Source organism: Cryptotermes secundus, unplaced genomic scaffold (genome assembly GCF_002891405.2).
Source record: "Cryptotermes secundus unplaced genomic scaffold, Csec_1.0 scaffold93, whole genome shotgun sequence".
Classification (NCBI taxonomy): domain Eukaryota; kingdom Metazoa; phylum Arthropoda; class Insecta; order Blattodea; family Kalotermitidae; genus Cryptotermes; species Cryptotermes secundus.
This window is the reverse complement of record NW_019736393.1, coordinates 572,021-590,793: the sequence shown is the minus strand read 5'-3', so window position 1 is coordinate 590,793 and position 18,773 is coordinate 572,021. Positions and strand designations below refer to the sequence as shown.

At 36.2% G+C, this 18,773-nt stretch overlaps 1 protein-coding gene across 2 annotated transcripts in view; it reads left to right on the top strand.

The window, feature by feature from the left end:
- The window catches only part of LOC111869776, a 32,552-nt gene extending 28,408 nt beyond the window's left edge, over positions 1 to 4,144 (top strand). Inside the window, exons 10-11 of one of the 2 annotated variants that reach the window (XR_002843730.2) lie at positions 1,376 to 1,544; positions 2,542 to 2,627. Coding sequence is in view for 1 of the 2 variants with exons in the window: in XM_023861531.2 (XP_023717299.1) it covers positions 1,376 to 1,544; positions 2,542 to 2,912 (540 nt within the window). In the remaining variant the exon portion in view is untranslated. Of the gene's footprint in view, positions 1 to 1,375; positions 1,545 to 2,541 lie in introns of both variants that reach the window. The other variant, XM_023861531.2, reaches the window with a different exon arrangement.
- The last annotated feature ends 14,629 nt before the right edge of the window (positions 4,145 to 18,773 follow it).

Genomic DNA, 18,773 nt, shown 5'->3' with positions numbered 1-18,773 from the left:
ATATACACGTAAGTTCTTGCTTAAGCAAGGCTCTATAGAATCTTGTAACAGAAAATAATATGAGATGCTACACATACCTGACTGTAGGACAGTTTCTTATCTAAGCTATATCCCAAAAATAAGATTGATAACGGTAGCAAAAATGTAAAGTATCAAAAAGAAAAAAATAGTATTCACAATAATAAGCAGGCTTACATAATTTCATAAGGCTGTATTCCACATAACTGTTCAGGTGTTGGTGTATTTTTCATAATTTTCAAAATTTAAATGAACTGTTGACTTACCCATTCTGTATTTTTACCTGTGGTTCTTTGAAGGAATCATAGTAGGGACATTATTATGAGGATAACACTGAAGAAGAGAGTAGGGATACATGTTCTTGTTCCACACCTGAAGAAGGCATGGAACATGTTGAAATATAACCAAGTCTGTATAAATGCTGTGGCTACATACAGCATAATGGTGACAAATAAATTGTGTGAAGTAAAAGTTGAAGGTATTGGATTCTGCCTGACCCTTGTAGTTACAGATGTTATTCATGTGAATTCTTATTACTTCATTAAACTAGAAACACAAAGAATTTGTACTGCTGTTTAGGTAACTAAAACTGATAGTCATTTAGGAGGGATTTTGTATTAATGTCATTTTGTACAGGTAAGTTGCACATAACAAACCCTGTCTGGAGTACTATACTTTTCATACATGTGCAAGGGCTCTTGTTCCTAGTAGAGCAGATTGGAACATAACACAGTGTTTTCCATAAATAATGACATAACTCATTCTAATTTATGTGCTGATTTAAATTGCCATATTTCTTATATACTTACATAACAGGCTGCACCATAGCTCAAGTCGTTGGCTTCCCATCGTGACACCCCAGGTTCGATCCCAGGTCTGGTCAAGTGGGATTTGTGGTGGACAAAGGGGCACTGGGGCAGGTTTTCTCCAAGTACTTTGGTTTCCCCTGCCAATCTTCATTCCACCAATTGCTCCACAATCACCCTCACCTATCATCTGCGGCTGGTACAATAGGCCAGAAGTGGCCACAGTACAAGGGACTTAATCCCACCCCACTAGCAATAAAAAAAATAATAGTTACATACGTATCCACGTCACAATACATTTGCAAGGAAGTATCATAAGTCTTCCTGCCAGATACTTTGTGTTTCTCTCCCTTTTGTCTGTCAACCCTCTTTCTGTTGTATGTCCTTTCTCAACTGTGCTATATGTATCATATGTTAAACTTACATGCAGATTCATATTTCTCATACTTTTCTGTTGAGCATGTAAAAATTAGGCATATCATTTTATGGGGATAATATACCAAAGGCAGATTCGATGTTTGGTGAGAACTGAATTTCTTGGTACCTGATAGGTTCACGAGCGTCAGACAGCGAGGATGAGAACGAGGTCAGAGTGGTTCCTGACACCAGCCAATGGGAGCGAGGGGCGAAAGCTGGTAACATGTACCACGGTGGACAGTGATCCTACGTCCATCCATGTATTGAGAGGGTCCAACACAAGATCCTCCTCAGGAAACATTGGTAGGTGCCAGTAACTTCACTCCACAAACATGGATTTAATAGCACATTCAAATATATTTTTTGGAGTAGCTATGTAGTGATCCATTGGCTGATGTATTAAAATAATNGGGGGGGGGGGTGTCATTGTGGTGTTTTGTTATTTTACTTTATTCTGCCTGTCTTATGTTGTCCTTTGTGTATACTTTCATGGAATCATGGGAGTTGCTTATGTAGACATTCTATTTCAGAGCCTCCTGATTACTCTTCTGCAATCATTGTCACAAAAATTGTTGTAAGATTATCAGCAGAATTCTGATATGTGTTATATAGTTTCTACTAGACAATCATGTCTGTAATTTGTTGTTAGCTTGGTTTTGTGGTGATTCTCATTTTTAATTGTCATTATTGTTTCTAGGTATTTATATTTTGAAGTACTTGTTTCAAGACAAGTAAAAACTGTTTACTTTTCTGCATTATTCTTTAAGGTACTGATATTTATATTTTCATACAATAAATTAAAATCAACATTTACATGTATGTATAGGACTTCCCTGTGTCACATTTAAGAGGAAATTTGAGAAGTAACGAGGATAAAGCATGACCCTCTTTGAACTTACTGGGAACTGGAAACATTGGAGGCAAATGTTTTATCAGAACAATCTTTATTACACATCTTGCACCTTACATGAACTGACAACAAGTTTGTACAAGATTACAAATTTAATTAAAGTATTTTCCGTTACTTTTCTTATGACAGAATTATGTCTCTCCGAGTCTCTCCGTAGCTGATGTCCTACTTTATTGCTGTCCCTCGTTTTTCTCTTATACATTTCTGGTACAGAAATAAATAAAAAATGACTAGAAGCTGAATATGTTGTCTCTATTGATGATTAATAATTCAATATAGAGTTCAGATATTAGTGCCTTTTCTTTGTATTTCAGTTGTTAGTATAATGTTCTTTCTTTAAAAATGAGGCCAAGGACTTTACTACAAGCATGTTCTATATTCTTTTTCTAGTTGGTGCAGGTTTGAGTGCAAGTGCAGAGTCAGTGAAACGTCCAAGCATTCATCGTTCTTCTAGTCGGAGTGACAAGTCACGCCACCTTCCTAACCGTAGTTCGAGCAGACGCAAGAATAAAGAGAATGGCACTAAACAGACTCAGCCAGTCATAACTCAGCCATCAGGTATAATCACTCAATCTCAGCGTACCGGTAGTGACGAAAAGAAATCTTCCCAACTAGACGAAGGAAGGGGTGGCAAGAAAGCAGTTGTTGTAAGTGGAGAGGATGATGGAAAGAGCATGGTGGTAGGGGTGACTCCACAGGATTGTACCGAGATGGATGTTCAAACGATTTGTGTCACGCTTACATATAAACCAAGAATATGAAACTGTTTGATATTTCCTGTTACCCACTTGCAGGCCTTGAGAGCATATAGTGTTAGAGTGCAGTCATTAGAGGTGGTCTGTGTGTAAGGTTCCTCTATGTTGTGAATATTTATATATGACAAGACCTTGCCACATTCCTGTTATCTCTTGGTTGTATAAGGAATTTAACCCTCTCACTGCTAAGTAATGTGTTCTCAGCCTTCTGTGCTGACTTATTTTTGTTCAATTTTTGTTAAATATGTAAATCAAGAAGGAATTGAAATAATATATACTAAATCATGCCTTATATTATGGAGATAGTTTGGGACACTTGTGGATGTAATTTTTATTATCCTTATGAATGCCAAGGTCAGGTGATGTACAGTGTTTGGTATTCCCACTGCTAGATGTAGCTCATTCTATAGATGACATTCAGAGGCAACAGTGGGGTCCAACTTGAAGTTAATAATGTTCATGATAGTGGAAGGATATATGCAATCAGAAAGTTGGTTCAGGAGTTATGTTATAGAAACTGAAAGAGCAAGTACATGCCATACAATACCATATTGCAGGTATTCATAACATTACTGGCTCAATGGCATGAATGTTAATATATCCTAACTGTATTAGCCAGCATTTCCCCTGCAAGTGGGAGACAGCCCTGCCTCTATTATTTCAATGATTTTAACATTTAATGTTACTTTGTTAATTTAGGAAATGGCATCCCTCAGGGTGGTTGCAAGCCCACACTATGCATTGCAGTGTAGTAGTTAGCATTCCCACTTTGTATGAGTTTGAATGTAAGCCAGTAGACCAGCTATTCTGGCTGTGGTTTGCCCAGTCTCTGCTGCCAATGCCAATCTGCTGGAACAGCAGTTTAAAATATTTCTTTCACTTACTAATCAGTTTTAATGTTTGTAAGTCAATAATGCCAGTGTTTTATTTTCCCTGTTTAAGAACTTCCTCACTTAGTGTTCAGCTCCACTGCTAGCCAAAGAATGGTTTTGCTATAGTAATTTAAAGTAGGCTATGACCATTGTCTTCCACATCCTTGCAAATTCATTATTCACAATCCCGTAATTCTCTTGTTAAGTGACATAGAACCAAAGCAGGTGACAAAACAAGTTCAGAGCCAATTAAATTCAGATAATTCTTTCTACCGTTTAATTCAGAATATTCTGCCTTAATGTTGTATTTTAGCATCCTGTTGCACTGAATTTCTTCCATGATATGTATACAGTGGCCGTCTTATAGTGCACTCAATTTCACCTGTTACTTCACGACATATTTCGGCAACATAGTGCCATCATTAGGTGCCCTAATTACGCTAATCTATTTCATTACTTGCCTTTATAAATCTTTTTAAAATTATTTAAAAAGTGCGTATTTGTCAACTATAATAAATTTTCACACACTAAAACTTGTTAAGATTATTCATCTTATGTGTCTTAATTAAAACTGGCATGTGGTTCTTCCACTGTGGGGTCATTTTTCTTATATTCAGTGTAAACCGTGTCTTGTGATGTGTGTTCCCTTCTTAGCTGCCTTGCTATCTGCTCTCAGAAAACAGCGAGTCCTTGTTGACCTGAGTTCTCAAGCCAGATATCTGTCATAAAAGAAATAGACAACAGTGATGCAATTTTTACTTGGACTTTCCTGCTTTATTCAAAAGTTCTACCAGCAAAATACAAGTAAAACGCAAACATGGAGATTTGCATGTGAAGTCTTCATTGTGTAATGTGACAACCACAATTCAGTAATGAAAGACTGAAGGACTTGTAGTTATAACAAATCATAGTTCTTTTTCTTTTGTACCTCATGATATAAATACTGATGAAATGTTGAGCAGTTGCACATCAGATCTTCTTGTCCCTCTCTTCCTCATTCATAAACAGTTATCTTATGAGTCAATCCTATGTGCCAAACCACTTGCAGGAACTTAGAAAATTGTTCATATTTTGATAGTAATGACACAGTGGTGCAGTGTGAGCCATGAATCACCATGTGAAAGTTAAGAGCTAGCAGATATTAAAGTTCATTGTGTCAGATACATACAAAAGTACAATGGCAGAATGGTGTTTGTGTTCTGTCATGGAGGTACACAGGATGCTGGGAACTTACTTTTAGAGTACTGGAGTGGGATACTTGGGACAGTAAAGGTTAAAAATTTGTCTGCTTCAGTTTTAATTTGTATTGGGTTGAAACAATTGAATTCTTTATTCCAATTTCTTTTTAACTTTTCTGTGGAATGTGATGTAAAGAAAGTCCAGATCATGAAATTGTATGGCCTAAATCGGGTACCTGTATTCATGATAATGTTTGTTAAATGGAATTATCAGTACAATTAATAAAAATGCAGAAACTCTTTTGCTGGTCACTAAAGAAATTACCCATGAATCAAACATGGCACACTCTTGAGTATGTTTGTTTCAAGACATTATTGGAAATACTTAATTTTGATTTTTAATGGAATTAAAGAAAATTGTTTAGCCACCAATGCAGTGATTATATTCTGTGGATTCAGACAACAGATATTTGAAGGTCAGTGGTTAATGAAATGTAGGGAATAAGGATGCATCAAGAGATTACTCTGTGGTTTAATTTGCAGTTTCCACAGTTTACACTTTCTTTCCATATACCAAACCACCTCTAAGTGACTGGTCTCATTTAAAACTTGTTCTTTTTTTATATCAAAATAGTAGTAAATGGAATGTATGAGTATTTTTTTAAGAAATTGATTTGTATTCCTTGTCTTTGTCAACTTTTTGTATACACAACAACACTTCATGTATTGTATTAAAAAGACGTTTAAAATAATATGTTTGTCAGGTCTGTGCTAAATGGCTGTTCGCGGTTCATATTTTTATTGGAAATGTAGGAAGCTTTAGAATAGCATATTTTCTTTGTTATGCTGAAGTTTTGCTCTTTAATAAATAAGTCTTCTTCAATTAAAAAATATCATAACTCAAAACAGGTTAACTATTGTAACACAAAATACATACTCACCATGTGAAAATTTTATTTTATTGACTTGTCCAGCCTTTGCGCTGTTGTAAAGTCCATCTGTTCTGCAAATGAAGGTATGTCATACCTTGTGTAGGCAACCTCATGAAGAAAAATCCTTCATTTGGATTCTTGAATTTCCCACCATATCAGTGATGAAAGTATATTGAAAATAAATTTCAGTAGTAACTTTCTAATGGCAATATAATGTTCTACATCGCTAGCTGACAGTGGTGCAACCCTTATTCCCCAAGTAGGTGGAGTATGACAGTGCATGCATGCTGTCTAGCTGGCTAGGCATTGCATTTTTTTCAGTACCAAAATTGTTACTCCTGAGTTGAAATCTGGCTGCTAATCCCCATAGTACCAGGGGATTTGAAATCTTCTGTTCTCGAATAGTAAAGGTTAAGGGACTTTGTCCCATTTTTATGTAACTTTGTATGGAAGAAGAGTGGAATCTACAAAAAGAAATGGGAGAACACAAGAAAACGCGTTTAGATGCATCTTTTCTTCGGTTTCAATGAAATTTGGAAGGGTACATTGGGAAGAAGATTTTTGGGATAACATTTTCTGTTTTGTGTAAATCATGTCCTTTTTTTTTATTATTGTTTAGAAAAAATTGTGAACATAATTTATTTTTAAATTATGGAGCATATCTGAGCACAACAATTTAAAATAAATGTTTTTCAGCACTGAATCTGAGACTTTGTTGCCCCCTAAAAGTGATGATTAATGAACACTGGAGTCAAAGTATTTATTATGTTTTCAGAAGATGGACTGGAGGTATAATACAAAACTGTCATGAATTAAGAAATCTCTGTAGAGCCATGTCAGAAGTGTTCAGCATAAACATGTGATTACTTAATTGAGTAAATAATGTTCACGCATTATAATTTCCCATAAGAGTAGTTCTTATTCCAGTTTGAATTGAATTGTCATGTTATCATATTCATGAAGAAAGTCGTCTTCTGGGATCTGGTGCTGTGTATTCTAGGTTTTAACCAAGAACCAAGAATACACGGCGCCAGATCCCAGAAGACGACTTTCTTCATAGTCATCACTGTAAAAACCTCAAAACTTATCATATTCATGTTTATAATATTATTTCACGAGACAGCCACTAAGTAGAAATCTTTTGTGTGTTTGTGTTCCGATGCCATGTGGTGGGGTGAAATGTTTCCTACATTTGAGACGTACCCAGAAGGCAGAGGCACTATATACTGAGAAATGTTAAGAAACTGTTTACTCAACTACATGGTTTCAGAGTCAAGAAGAAAATCCCTCAAATTGTTCACAGATCAGTTATAACCTAAAATATTATATGCTTTTTCATTTGTGCATATTTTATACTGTCAGCTTGTGAAGCATTTCAGTCAGTTACCAACCATTTCAGGCTAAGTATTACAGCATTACTGAATGCAACCGCTGCACCACTCACGCTTTTGTTTATGTTCACTGATGAAAAATCACACTTTAATGGTAAAACATTGTCCTTTTTAGCCCTTAATAACAGCGCTGCATTCTTGATAGCTATTAATATACGTGTAGCAGTAAAGACTTAAGTTGTTTGATGAACATAATGTCATTAATGAAGAAGGGAAAAGATAGTATGCAATTATATGTAGTAAAAGTAAAATTATCAACGAGCTGGGTTAATTCAGTTAGAATAGCGACTAGATAAGAGGCAGGATGACTGGGGAGTCAGGGTTTGATTCCCAGCAGGGGCAAGAAATTGTTTTCCCCATAATGTCCCAAACCCTGCCTCCTGTACAGTGGCTAGTGGGGACTTTCTCCTTGGGGGTAAAGTGTTCAGGGTATGGAGCTGGCCACTCACACCCACCTAATGCCAAAGCTGAGGATGATGTAGTTATACCTCCACTCGGCCAAAGTTCTTCATGGCGTGATGCTTTATTAATTAAGCCCAAGGATAACTTTACCTCTATCGTTAAAGGTTAAGTTATCCTGGTGCTTATTTAATCACCATACCATGAAGATATATGGGGGAGTGAAGGTATATCTCCATGTATTCTTAACCTTTGCCTTAATGAGACATGATTGATCAAGTTTACTCTCAGGGTAGTCCTGGTACTCTTTGAATAGGAGGCTGGGTGTGCCCTAGAGTCAGTGTGGGAACTTCGAGTAAGAGAAAAGTCTTTGTAAGATTTGAGTTTTCTCAGTGGTGACTATGAAGAAAGCAGTCTTCTGGGATGTGGCTCTGTGTAGATATTGTCTTAACCGATGTTTCGGAGGAACGTATTGCCTCCATCTTCAGAGTAGAAGAAAACAGGAGAAGATCCATGAGTGACGAACTAGCATGAGCAGCTGCTAACAGACTAATGTCGAGAATAAACCCAGCTGTATAAAAGCAGGAAGAGAAGAGAGAGAGGGGCTATATGGGAAATCAGTAGAGAGGAGAAGGGAAGGGCCTGGGGAGGTGGGCCAGCAGGTAGCAGGCCAGAGCAGGTATAGAATATTGTGTTAGGAGAGGAGAAAGGCAAGGTTAATTGGAGGGCATTAACCCTGAGGCTTCAGGGCTGCTATGCAAGTCGGATATAGACTTGCGTGGCCTTGTGGATCTGGCGTCATGTCCTGGAGGTTTCTTGAGGGAACAGATGAGAGGCTTCCATGACTTGCTGAGACAAAACCCCGTGTTCATATTGTTGGGATGGAGTTCAATCTCAATGGCCTCCCTAATGATGCCATCTGTATATCGGGTCTTGGTGGTGAGGATGGAGGTATTCTGAAGCTGAATGCGGTGTCCCAAATTGATGCTGTGTCAGCCACAGCTGACTTGTCTGGATGTTCAAGACAGATGTGTTGCTGATGCTCCTTCAACCTCATGTCCACGGAACGGCCCATCTACCCAATATAGACCTTGCCACACTTGCAGGGGATTCCATATACACCCGGTGTCCTTAGTCCCAGGCTGTCCTTGACCGGCCAGAGGAAACTAGATAATTTCTTTGGAGGCAGGCCCACTGATTTGATGTTGTGCCGGGACAGCACTCTACCGATTGAGTTGAATATAGTCCCGACATAGGGCAGCTGGCGACTGAGTCCGGTTTATTATTGGACCAACTGATGTTCTGACGATGGTTGAGAACTCTGTGGATCTGCCAGTTATTGTAACCATTTTGCCTGAAAACGTTCACCAGGAGCGGAGTTGGTGCGCCTATGGATGGAGGATGGATGGTAGCACTGTTAGTGTCAGCTAAGAAAGCTGCTATATGTTACAACTTTGTTTTTGAAGTAAATTTATAGAAAGTTAAATTTTCTTCAAAATTTTTGCCTGCTACATTTATCCAGGTGTTTGCATAATTCAGTCAGTCCTAGTTCAGTTGGTACTGTGTGGTTGCAGCAGCAAAGATGTAGCAAACTTAAAATCAGTAGCTATCTTAAGCCCGTCCTTCTGTCAAGACCTGTGTCACCTGAAAGAAGTGCTTCATAAGTAACTGACAGATCATCATTGCTTGCACCATCTAGTTCTGACATCAAATTTGTAAATCAAATATTGGAAATATGTGATGTATCAGCAGAATATCTCCTCAACCACACTTGGAAATCATGGAAAGTTGCTCAACATGGCTGTTGAGTGTCGAAGTATGGTAGTTTTAATAATATATTACAATAAGCAGTATTTTTAATTATTGCTTTTCTAACCATGGCTATCCTCTAATTCAGACCACTTTTCCCCCATATAGTCCAAATAAACTAGGTTTTACACTAGTAGTTTTTTATTCTAAATAGAATCTCATTATTATGTGAAACTTCTAATTAATTATTTTTACAACTGAACAACCTGACATAGCCATAATACTCTTAGACTGTATTTGAGATGTGCTTAGCTAAAATCTTGGATAGGACAGGAGTGAAGTGTTTTTTTTTATTCAGTCCCTCCAAGCAAATGCTGTGATAATACCTCAATTTAGGCATGGCCCTTTTTTTCCAAATCTTTTCTAATTCATTGGTAATTCCTGCCATATTAACACTATACAGCCTAACTAGTAAAAGTATCATAAAATAACCCCCAGATTTTTGTTTCATTGTACAAACCCCAGTTTTCGTTTAGATATTCTGTAACTTATGTTACATATGACAACATGAATGTGAATCCATATAGTATTAATATAATATTTGAGTCGGTATCCCAAAAATTCTCTCAATTTTAGTTGTGTATTCTTGCTTGATGAGGCATGTTGCACTGCCCTTCCGAACAGCAGCTCACAGCTATAAATTCTTATTTTAAATTATATCTAATATTGATTGATTGATCAGTAATCTGTCAGATGACAGATTAATTCATATTTGAGTTTTCTGTGTTATTTGGCCACTGGAAGGATAAAACTAATGTGAAATACTGTCTTCAATGTTCTCCCATTTCATTGTACAGGTTCCATAATTTACTGACAATGTTTTTTACAATTTCAAATATGTATTTATGAAAAGAGTAATTGAGTTCAAAGATGCCAAAACATATGCATGAGAAAAGTCATGTATTATATACAACAGAACACTGTCATTCATAATTTCATTCCATACAAAGACATGCCAAAGGAGAGGCAGAAATTTTGAGTTAGAATATCAATGAAGTAACGTTTTACCTTTACCATATGTAGTTCTGCTTCATATTGCTGTCAGATATTTTTTTTAATTAATGGTAGGTGACAAACTTAGTCTGCAACAGGTCATTTCACTTACACGCTACAACCAATGCATCTGTCATGTAAAACTGCCTTCAAAAGATTGGATTGTCCAGCATGGTAGTATTAAATTGAGAATGAATGTGTCAATCAAGTAGCAAAGTTTGTTCATTCTGTGAAGTTTGCAAGTTTTGAATGTAATTTATATATTCATAGTGCTGATCCTGACATTTAAACAAACCCAGTTTTTTATAAGTTTTTTGATAAGAAATGAAGCTATAGGTTTACACACATATGCGTACTGTTATCACGACAATATGAACCTTACAAAACATGCACATCCACCAGGTAGCACAAAAGATGCTGTTTTTAAAAAAACGGCAGAAATGAATGGTTATGACACTGCTAATTGAATGACTAGTGGAAGCTGAAAAAGTAACAATGTCTCTCACAGCAGTGTCCTCTGTCTGATCAGCTGTAGTGTCATCCAGCACTTCCAAACATGGTTTATTAACAATATAAAGGTGTCTGTTTTAATACTGAACATGGGAAATATTTTTCTGTATAATGAATCACATGAACTGAATAAATCTTTCTACGCCTGTACTTAGGTATGCTCTATACCAGCCCTGTCCAACGCAGCGCCCATGGTATATTTTTCTGGCGCCCTCCGTAACCACATATAATTGAGCCGATTTTTAATATTAATTCAAATTGTAAGACGAGACATTTTTGAACGTCTGAGTACTGTTAAATATTTTCGAAAAATGTTATTAGTAGTAGTAGTGGTAGTAGTGTGGTGGCGCCTGCACCTCCATAGGCATCAGTGAATTGTGCCCGAGTACATAAGAACGTTGGACAGCACTGTGCCCTACACAACTTAACACGAGTTCCATTTAAATCCATCAAGCCATTCAGTTTTACAGTGTTTTTTTTCTACTTCTGCTTCTTTCTTGTGCCACTTGATATGCATATGTGGTGTGTGTGTGTTATGTGACATGGCTTATGAGTGACTCTACACGAGTTGTGCAGAAATGTGTATGATTACTAATAGTTAAGAACAGGACCAGAATAAACAGCAGTAAGGGGTTCCTGTGCTAAAATCTGTATTGCAGTTTTGACCTTTGCCAGAAAAATGTTACATAAATTGCATATTCAATAAATTAGTAATTTCATAGTGTACCTCAAAGGCAGTGATGCATTGTAGTGAAACAATGCAAATACGGATTAGAGGCTGGAATTGTCAAATTTTTATTCTGCATTTTAAACTGACATTTCAGTAGTATTATAAATTAAAAGTAAACTTGTTTCTGTGCTTAATGTATTAAGCACAAAGCCATGGGGATGTACAGGAGGGTGAAGGTATAGCTCTGCCGTTGTTGATATTGACACTAGATGGAGGTGAGGGGTCAGCTTTTCACCCTGGCCACTTTACTCCTCAAAGAGAGCCCCCCAGTATCCATTGGATAGGAGACTGGATGAGCCCCAGAGCCAGTCTGGGGTACTATGGAGAAGAGAAAAATCCCTTGCCTCTGCTGGGAACCAAACCCCGGTGGTCCAGCCCATAACCTGTTAACTGTACTGACTGAGCTATCCTGGCTTATGTCCTGATAATGTACGAATTCATGACATATGAGTTTGTTCCCTTTCAGCCACATAAATAATTTTTAATGATAGGATATATTCAAGGAAACAAATATCAGTCTAAAGGACACAAACTGGGGAGATACATTATTTACTATTTTAAGTCCCTTTATTCATTTATGTAGTTTTCCTTATTTATGATTTACACAATATTGTTAGTGGCATTAAGTCAAGAAGGCTAAGACAAAATGGATATAGGTTAGTATGCAAAAGTGCAGATGAAAGAAACACAGTGTTAAAATTAAGCTGAAAGAAATTGGTTGTAGTGATGTTGGTTAGGTTCAGTTAGCTTGATATATGAATTTGCAGAATGAGGCAGTGTTGCACATGGTGAAGGAGAAGCACATGGCAGCTGTTGGTTATCACAGACAAACTGACCATCCACTCAAAAGGATTATGCATTCTGGAAGTTAAATATACAGGGTGATTCATAGATGAAGGAACAGATGTTTTATTTTCTTAAAAATGGCAAATGTCATAAATCAACAAGGGTAATAAATTGAACAATTTATTTACATTGCCTTCAAATTATCTCCCCGCCAACCTTCTATAGTATGATACTTGACTTTGAATCATCCTTTATATAACCCTTTGTGCATTCATAACGGTTCTATCCATGTTGTAGAAACTTAAATAAATTTAAAAAAATATATCATTCCATTGAAAAAGAAGACAGAAACATTAATACTGTGTATCATCATTTACATTGGCATAAGTTTTCATAATGATTATATATCAGGGCTGTAGTCCTAAAAATGAAAGTGCCAGAGCAGTCTGCACACAGTTCCAGATTGAAAGAAATGGGGATAAATCACGATGTGAAGTGTTCTTGTTCCTAACAGTAGTTTTGCATTTTTAAATGCAAAATAGAATAGAATGACAACTTACAGAACGCACACACACTAAAAGAGACCTGACACTTCCATCTCAAATCAGAAATTAAATAAGCTACAAGGATTTTATGTTCCAGATAACCGTCTTTAAAAGGAGTGTCAGGGTAGTGTTCCAACACTCAGAAAAGTACCATAATGCCACCCTGGACTGTTCTGGCTTGACTACAGCCCTGGGTGTAAGTGTGGATGTGATGTATGCTTTCTTTGTGTGTACATGGATGTTAAGCAGTTATTAAAAATTATGTGTATGGAAGTGTGCATAAATGGCAGCTTTCCACTATGCAAGTATTGACATTTGTTAAGGTTAATGATGTTAAAGTTGTGTAATAAAATTTGAAGTATGATGCATTCTGTATGGTACACACATCTGATCATTATTCTTTGTGCTTTCAGACAGTTTGTGAATGTTGAATCTCACTTATTGTACAAAATTATTAATGCCAATAACATAGTATATTTATTTTATTAATAACTATTTTCTTTGTCACAGTTTTTTATTTGATGTATGAAAGATAAACATTTAATTTAGGTCTGAAATAAAAAGGCAGGGGCAGTTGACTGGTAGAGATGGGAACTTTTTCAGAATCTGACAAATGATGCAAAAGTAGAAAGATCTTTCAGATGTACAAACAGATATGTCTGTAACATAATCTGTAGACACATACTCTATCAGTAGTCTTACATGTTTGGTAGGTTGCTGATTCAAATCTCAGCCATGGGAACTTGTTATTCTGACTGAAGGTTTTTCTTGATTTTGATCTATTCCTCCATGCCAGGGATGATGTGTGGACACTTCAGAGACTTCAAAGGAAATATTGTCACGTGTTATTTACTAGACATGGGGTTTGAATTGGTAATTGGATTTATTAAATACTTGTAACTTGTAACTGCAAAGGATTGTAACATTGCCACTAATCTACACACACTATAACTAGAGCACACATGAAGTCTTCTGTGTCATCACTAGCTGTTCCTGGGTAAAGGCTCCCAACAATGGCCATTTCTCTGCTTCGGTGCCCATGTCCTTACTGGCTAGTAACTGTCTCACAACTAACCAGTCGGGTTGGGTAAATTGCTCCTGGCTCTCACCAGCATAGTTATTCTTGGTTTGAAGTCCCACAGGACTCATGACCACATTTTACTCTCTCACAACTAATTTTCTTTGTTCTTCCTCACTCTATAGCCTCATCACAGACTGTGTAGGAAATAACACTTTCTTCCATGGTTGAGTCGTATGTTAAGTGGGCTGGTGCCTAATTTGTTCTTTCCTGATGATCAGAAAGCACATAGTGATATCAGGTTTATAAATGAAGTATCAAGTCTAATATTCTGCAGTTCATGAAAATAATAGGCTAGGCTTATGTTGCAGATTAAAGGGAATTATATAAAAATTAAGCCTATTTATTTGAAATTTGATAACATTGATCAGATACAGAAATTGTGTAGATCTTGCTGACTTTAAAACATATGGTTGTATGAGACCATAAATGACATTTTCCTGCTCATATTTGAAAAATAATTGTAAATCATCATTATGTTTAAATATGTATTGTAACTTTTGTGTTCCATCTTGATAACTGTATCATAAGTTTCTTTAAAATGGCTACTGTAAGAGACAGCACATTGTTTGTGTTATTTTAAATAGTTTTTAAATTTCTAAGTATGTTTTTAACACCAAAAAAATATCTTGCATAGAGATCTCTACTTTAGAACTCTATTTTTGGGGTTATATTTTTGTTTTTGCAGTTTGGGGAATCTCTTTCCCACTTTTCTCCAGCAGCAAGGTAGTGACAGTAATGCTAGGATCAACCAAGCTGCCAAATCATGCTTGCCATTGGATAGTTTTATTGGACACAGCAGAATTGTTGTTCCCCATGCCTTTTGACAAGAGTGTAATGTAAGGAGAAACAAGAGTTAGGATGGTGGTTTAGCAGAAGGTCAAGATATTCTTCCTAAAAGCAGGGGCAGAAGTGGAATCTCTAATCACAGCTTACATATTTTGAGGGGTTTTGAATCGGTTGTACTTGGATTTATGACAGCAGATGTGATAAGAAAAATATGCTTTATAACATCTTTATGGAGATAGTACATTTTCTGACTTGACAGCAAATTAAGTTATTGTCAGAAATATTTACTGTGGAATTCTTTATTAAGTGAGATTCTCAAATTTGATATTTTTGAGCCTAGCATGTTGAACTTTTTGCATAAATAATTCTGTGCAGGTGTGTGCATTCTACTGACTTGTGCATAATACACTGGGCTTTAGTGTGAACTTTTTTGTTTATCAGTCTTATGTCACAATTATATTTAAACGGATAAGAATACATGCTCCAGTAATAACCATGAATGAAGATGTCCTTGAACAGTTAAAGTACTTTACTGAGATTCCTAAAGACATATATGAAGAATAGGAAAGAGTGTATTCCAGCCTACTTCATATGGAGTTGCTATGGTTGAATACAGCTTTATAGTCATTTGTATTATTTACCTTTGGTAAATCCTAACTCAGGTAGACACACAGCTTAGAGATGTTTCAGACTTGAACAAGGGTTAGGGGTCCATCTTTTGTACAAGATCTTCACACAAAAGTATTTTTGAGCTCATTTAATCTCACATATATCTGTGTGCATGCATGCACTTGCGCACCAGTTTTCCTTACCAAATTGCAAGTTTAATTTGGAAAAGAGGGATGAATAGACATTCTCCATTCATGTATGAATTGTCCCTCTAATACTAATGTACTGGTTATATATAGCACATGTACAGATGTTTGATATATGTGAAGCCATATGCACAGACTTTATTTTAATGAAATCGACTGTGAATGATACAGAATTTTAAATAGTCTGCAAGGCCTCACATATTCAGCATATGAAATGTTATCCTATCTGTTAATTGACTTCTTGTATTTGATATGTTACATTTTTTAGTCCTATTTTGCCCATGTGTATATATGGTAATTCTCATGTTTTCATGGCTCACTGCATTATGCACAAGAAAATTTTAAAGTGTTCATTAAGGTGATACACTGGCTCTCAGCTGTCTTACAGAGCTTTTAGCACTGTGCAAGAAAAAAGTGGCTGTTTTGAAAATATTCAGAATGGTTATTGATGTGCATTAATATTCAGATAAGAGGTGAATATTTAATATTGGCAATGCTGAACATTGATAACACCAAGAAACTAGAAGTACACTTTATACTGTAGCTCTACCCTATACTCCAAACACTGTACCAAAAGGGACATGAAATGAGTAGAGGTCTTGGTATTGTTTCTAATTTTTGTCATTTTTTCCACTATATTGTCACATATGTGTGCATTTTTGTCACTTTTTATAATACACATTTACATATACATAAATATATATATATTTTTGCATGGTACTACACGCATTTAAGCACCAAAGAATTTTGATTAACATAAATCGAATTTATGTGATCTTTAATTAAAACAGTATTGCTTTTATTACTTTCTTTCCATGTATGACATATGGTAATTGTTATTAGAGAAGATCTTGTTTTGTTATCATCATTATTATTTAATTTTATTCTATACTTGTTTATTGCTTAAGTCACTGCAAATGACATCACAGATTTTGAATTCCATAATGATATTTGTTTCTTTTATACATGTGAAGGCTAATTATTTCCGTTGTGTACTTGTATGTATCACGTATGTTTCATGAAGGAGAAAGAACAAACAAATCATCCTTGTTATATAGGTCATTCAGTACAAAAAAATATCTTTATAAACTTAATTTTGAAGGAACTGGTTTAAATAATATATTTATTAGTATTCTGTGTAAGCTCAACCTGCACTGTAAATGCTTGTCTTCATCCACCAGAAAAAAATTTGTGCAGAAGTGAAGTTCTGTATCTTCCAAGAAAAAAGTGGACATCAGGAGGATTACTGTCTTTTGGAAAATGTGACGCTGTGTAGTTGGGCAGATAGGTACTAACATTTCAAATGTATGTTCTGGCTCCAACTTCAGGGTAGAAGAGAGTTTATTCATCCCACAAGATGCTGATCTTCATAGTCACCATCATGAGAACCTCCAGTCACAGAAAGTGGATACTACAGTATTCTGTTCCCCTGGCCACTATTAACGTGAACATCCCAGGTGGTTCTTAATAATCCAAAATGTCTTTACTCATTTAAATGGCATACTAAGTTTTATTTACTGCTGCTTTTAAAAGAGCACAAGCATGTGGAGTTAAATTATACAAGTTACTGATTTCACTAGCAGTAGTTCTTATAACATAAATCAGATTCATGTCACAAAGACTTGTATATAATGTGCAATATATCGGACGCTGTGTCCAGCAGCATACAAGGAAGTTATAATCACTGCCATACTTATGAAAATGCTACCCCCATATATGTATGTCCATAATTCTGGAAAGAAGATATGAGCCAAGGCAATCACATTCTGTATTCTGTTAATATTTTAGTGTTTATTTTGATTGAATAAGGAGTGAACCTTAACCAGTCCTTGCACCACAACTGTCAGTGATAGAGTTTATTTTAATTAAGACTCTCGTGGTCTTCTGGGACATGATGCCATGTTGTTTGGTTGATAAGTTCCAGCATTCCAGTGAAACGTTGATATCTGTCTACCAACTTACACAGATCACATCCAAGAAGACCATGATCTTAAAATTAATTTTTGTCAAAACCTCATATCTCCCTAAATTCTCATATATACCACATTACGTTGAATATAAGACGCATATTTTTCCCCATTCAAAATTGAGATGCATCTTAAATTCATGGAATTATTCACCAGTTTACAAACTGTCCACAGGTTAGCCTGTAAAGAACCTAATGTAAACACATTTGGAGTGAGACATCAAACCACATCCCCCCCCCCATTTAACTGGGAGTTAACCCCAAAGTTTCAGTTCAGTTATTGCCCAACATTCTTATTGTTCAGGTGTGTTCAGTTTTCTATCAGCTTTTACCCATGGAAAAGCGTTTAACATATGATGCTACATTTAAAAGAAAGGTTATTCTGTAATCATGCCTTTGGTAGAAAGTATACAGTAAGTGAACCATGCGTATGTCATTGGCGACATATGAAAACAAAACTGTTTCATAACTGACAAATAGAAAGTTTCCTTGACAAAGGAAATGGAGAGATCCTGAAATTGATGCCTCTGTTTCAGATTATTTCAGAGCTTTACAAAATAAAGGATTACCTGTAACTAGGGAAGCCTTAATGTCAAAAGCAAAAAATGTGCTAGAAACAGTCATGTACTTGAACCTTTCAAGGCTAGTCATGGATGGTATGAAAAGTTTATGAAGGTAGAAAGCATATCACAATGAATGACAAAAATTAGTCAAAAACTTCCTTCAGAATTTGAAACTAAACTAACTGAATTTCAGCACTTTGTTATTGGACTGCGACGAAGGAATAAGTATTCTTTAAGCAAAATCGGCACTGCAGGCAAGACTGCAGTTTTTTTGACATGCCTCACAGTTATACCATAAATTTCAAAAGGGAAAAACGAGTGGCAATCAAAATGACAGGATACAGAAAATTACCTGATTCTGTCTGTCATGCTGGGTATAACTGCAAATGGCAATAAATAACCACCACCACCTGCGTCCGAACCCCCTTAACTTAGGAGGACCATTTTTTTTTCCATCACAGTGTACACCCTAAGGGGGTTTGGCTTCACCATGCCTAAAGAGCCCCCCCCC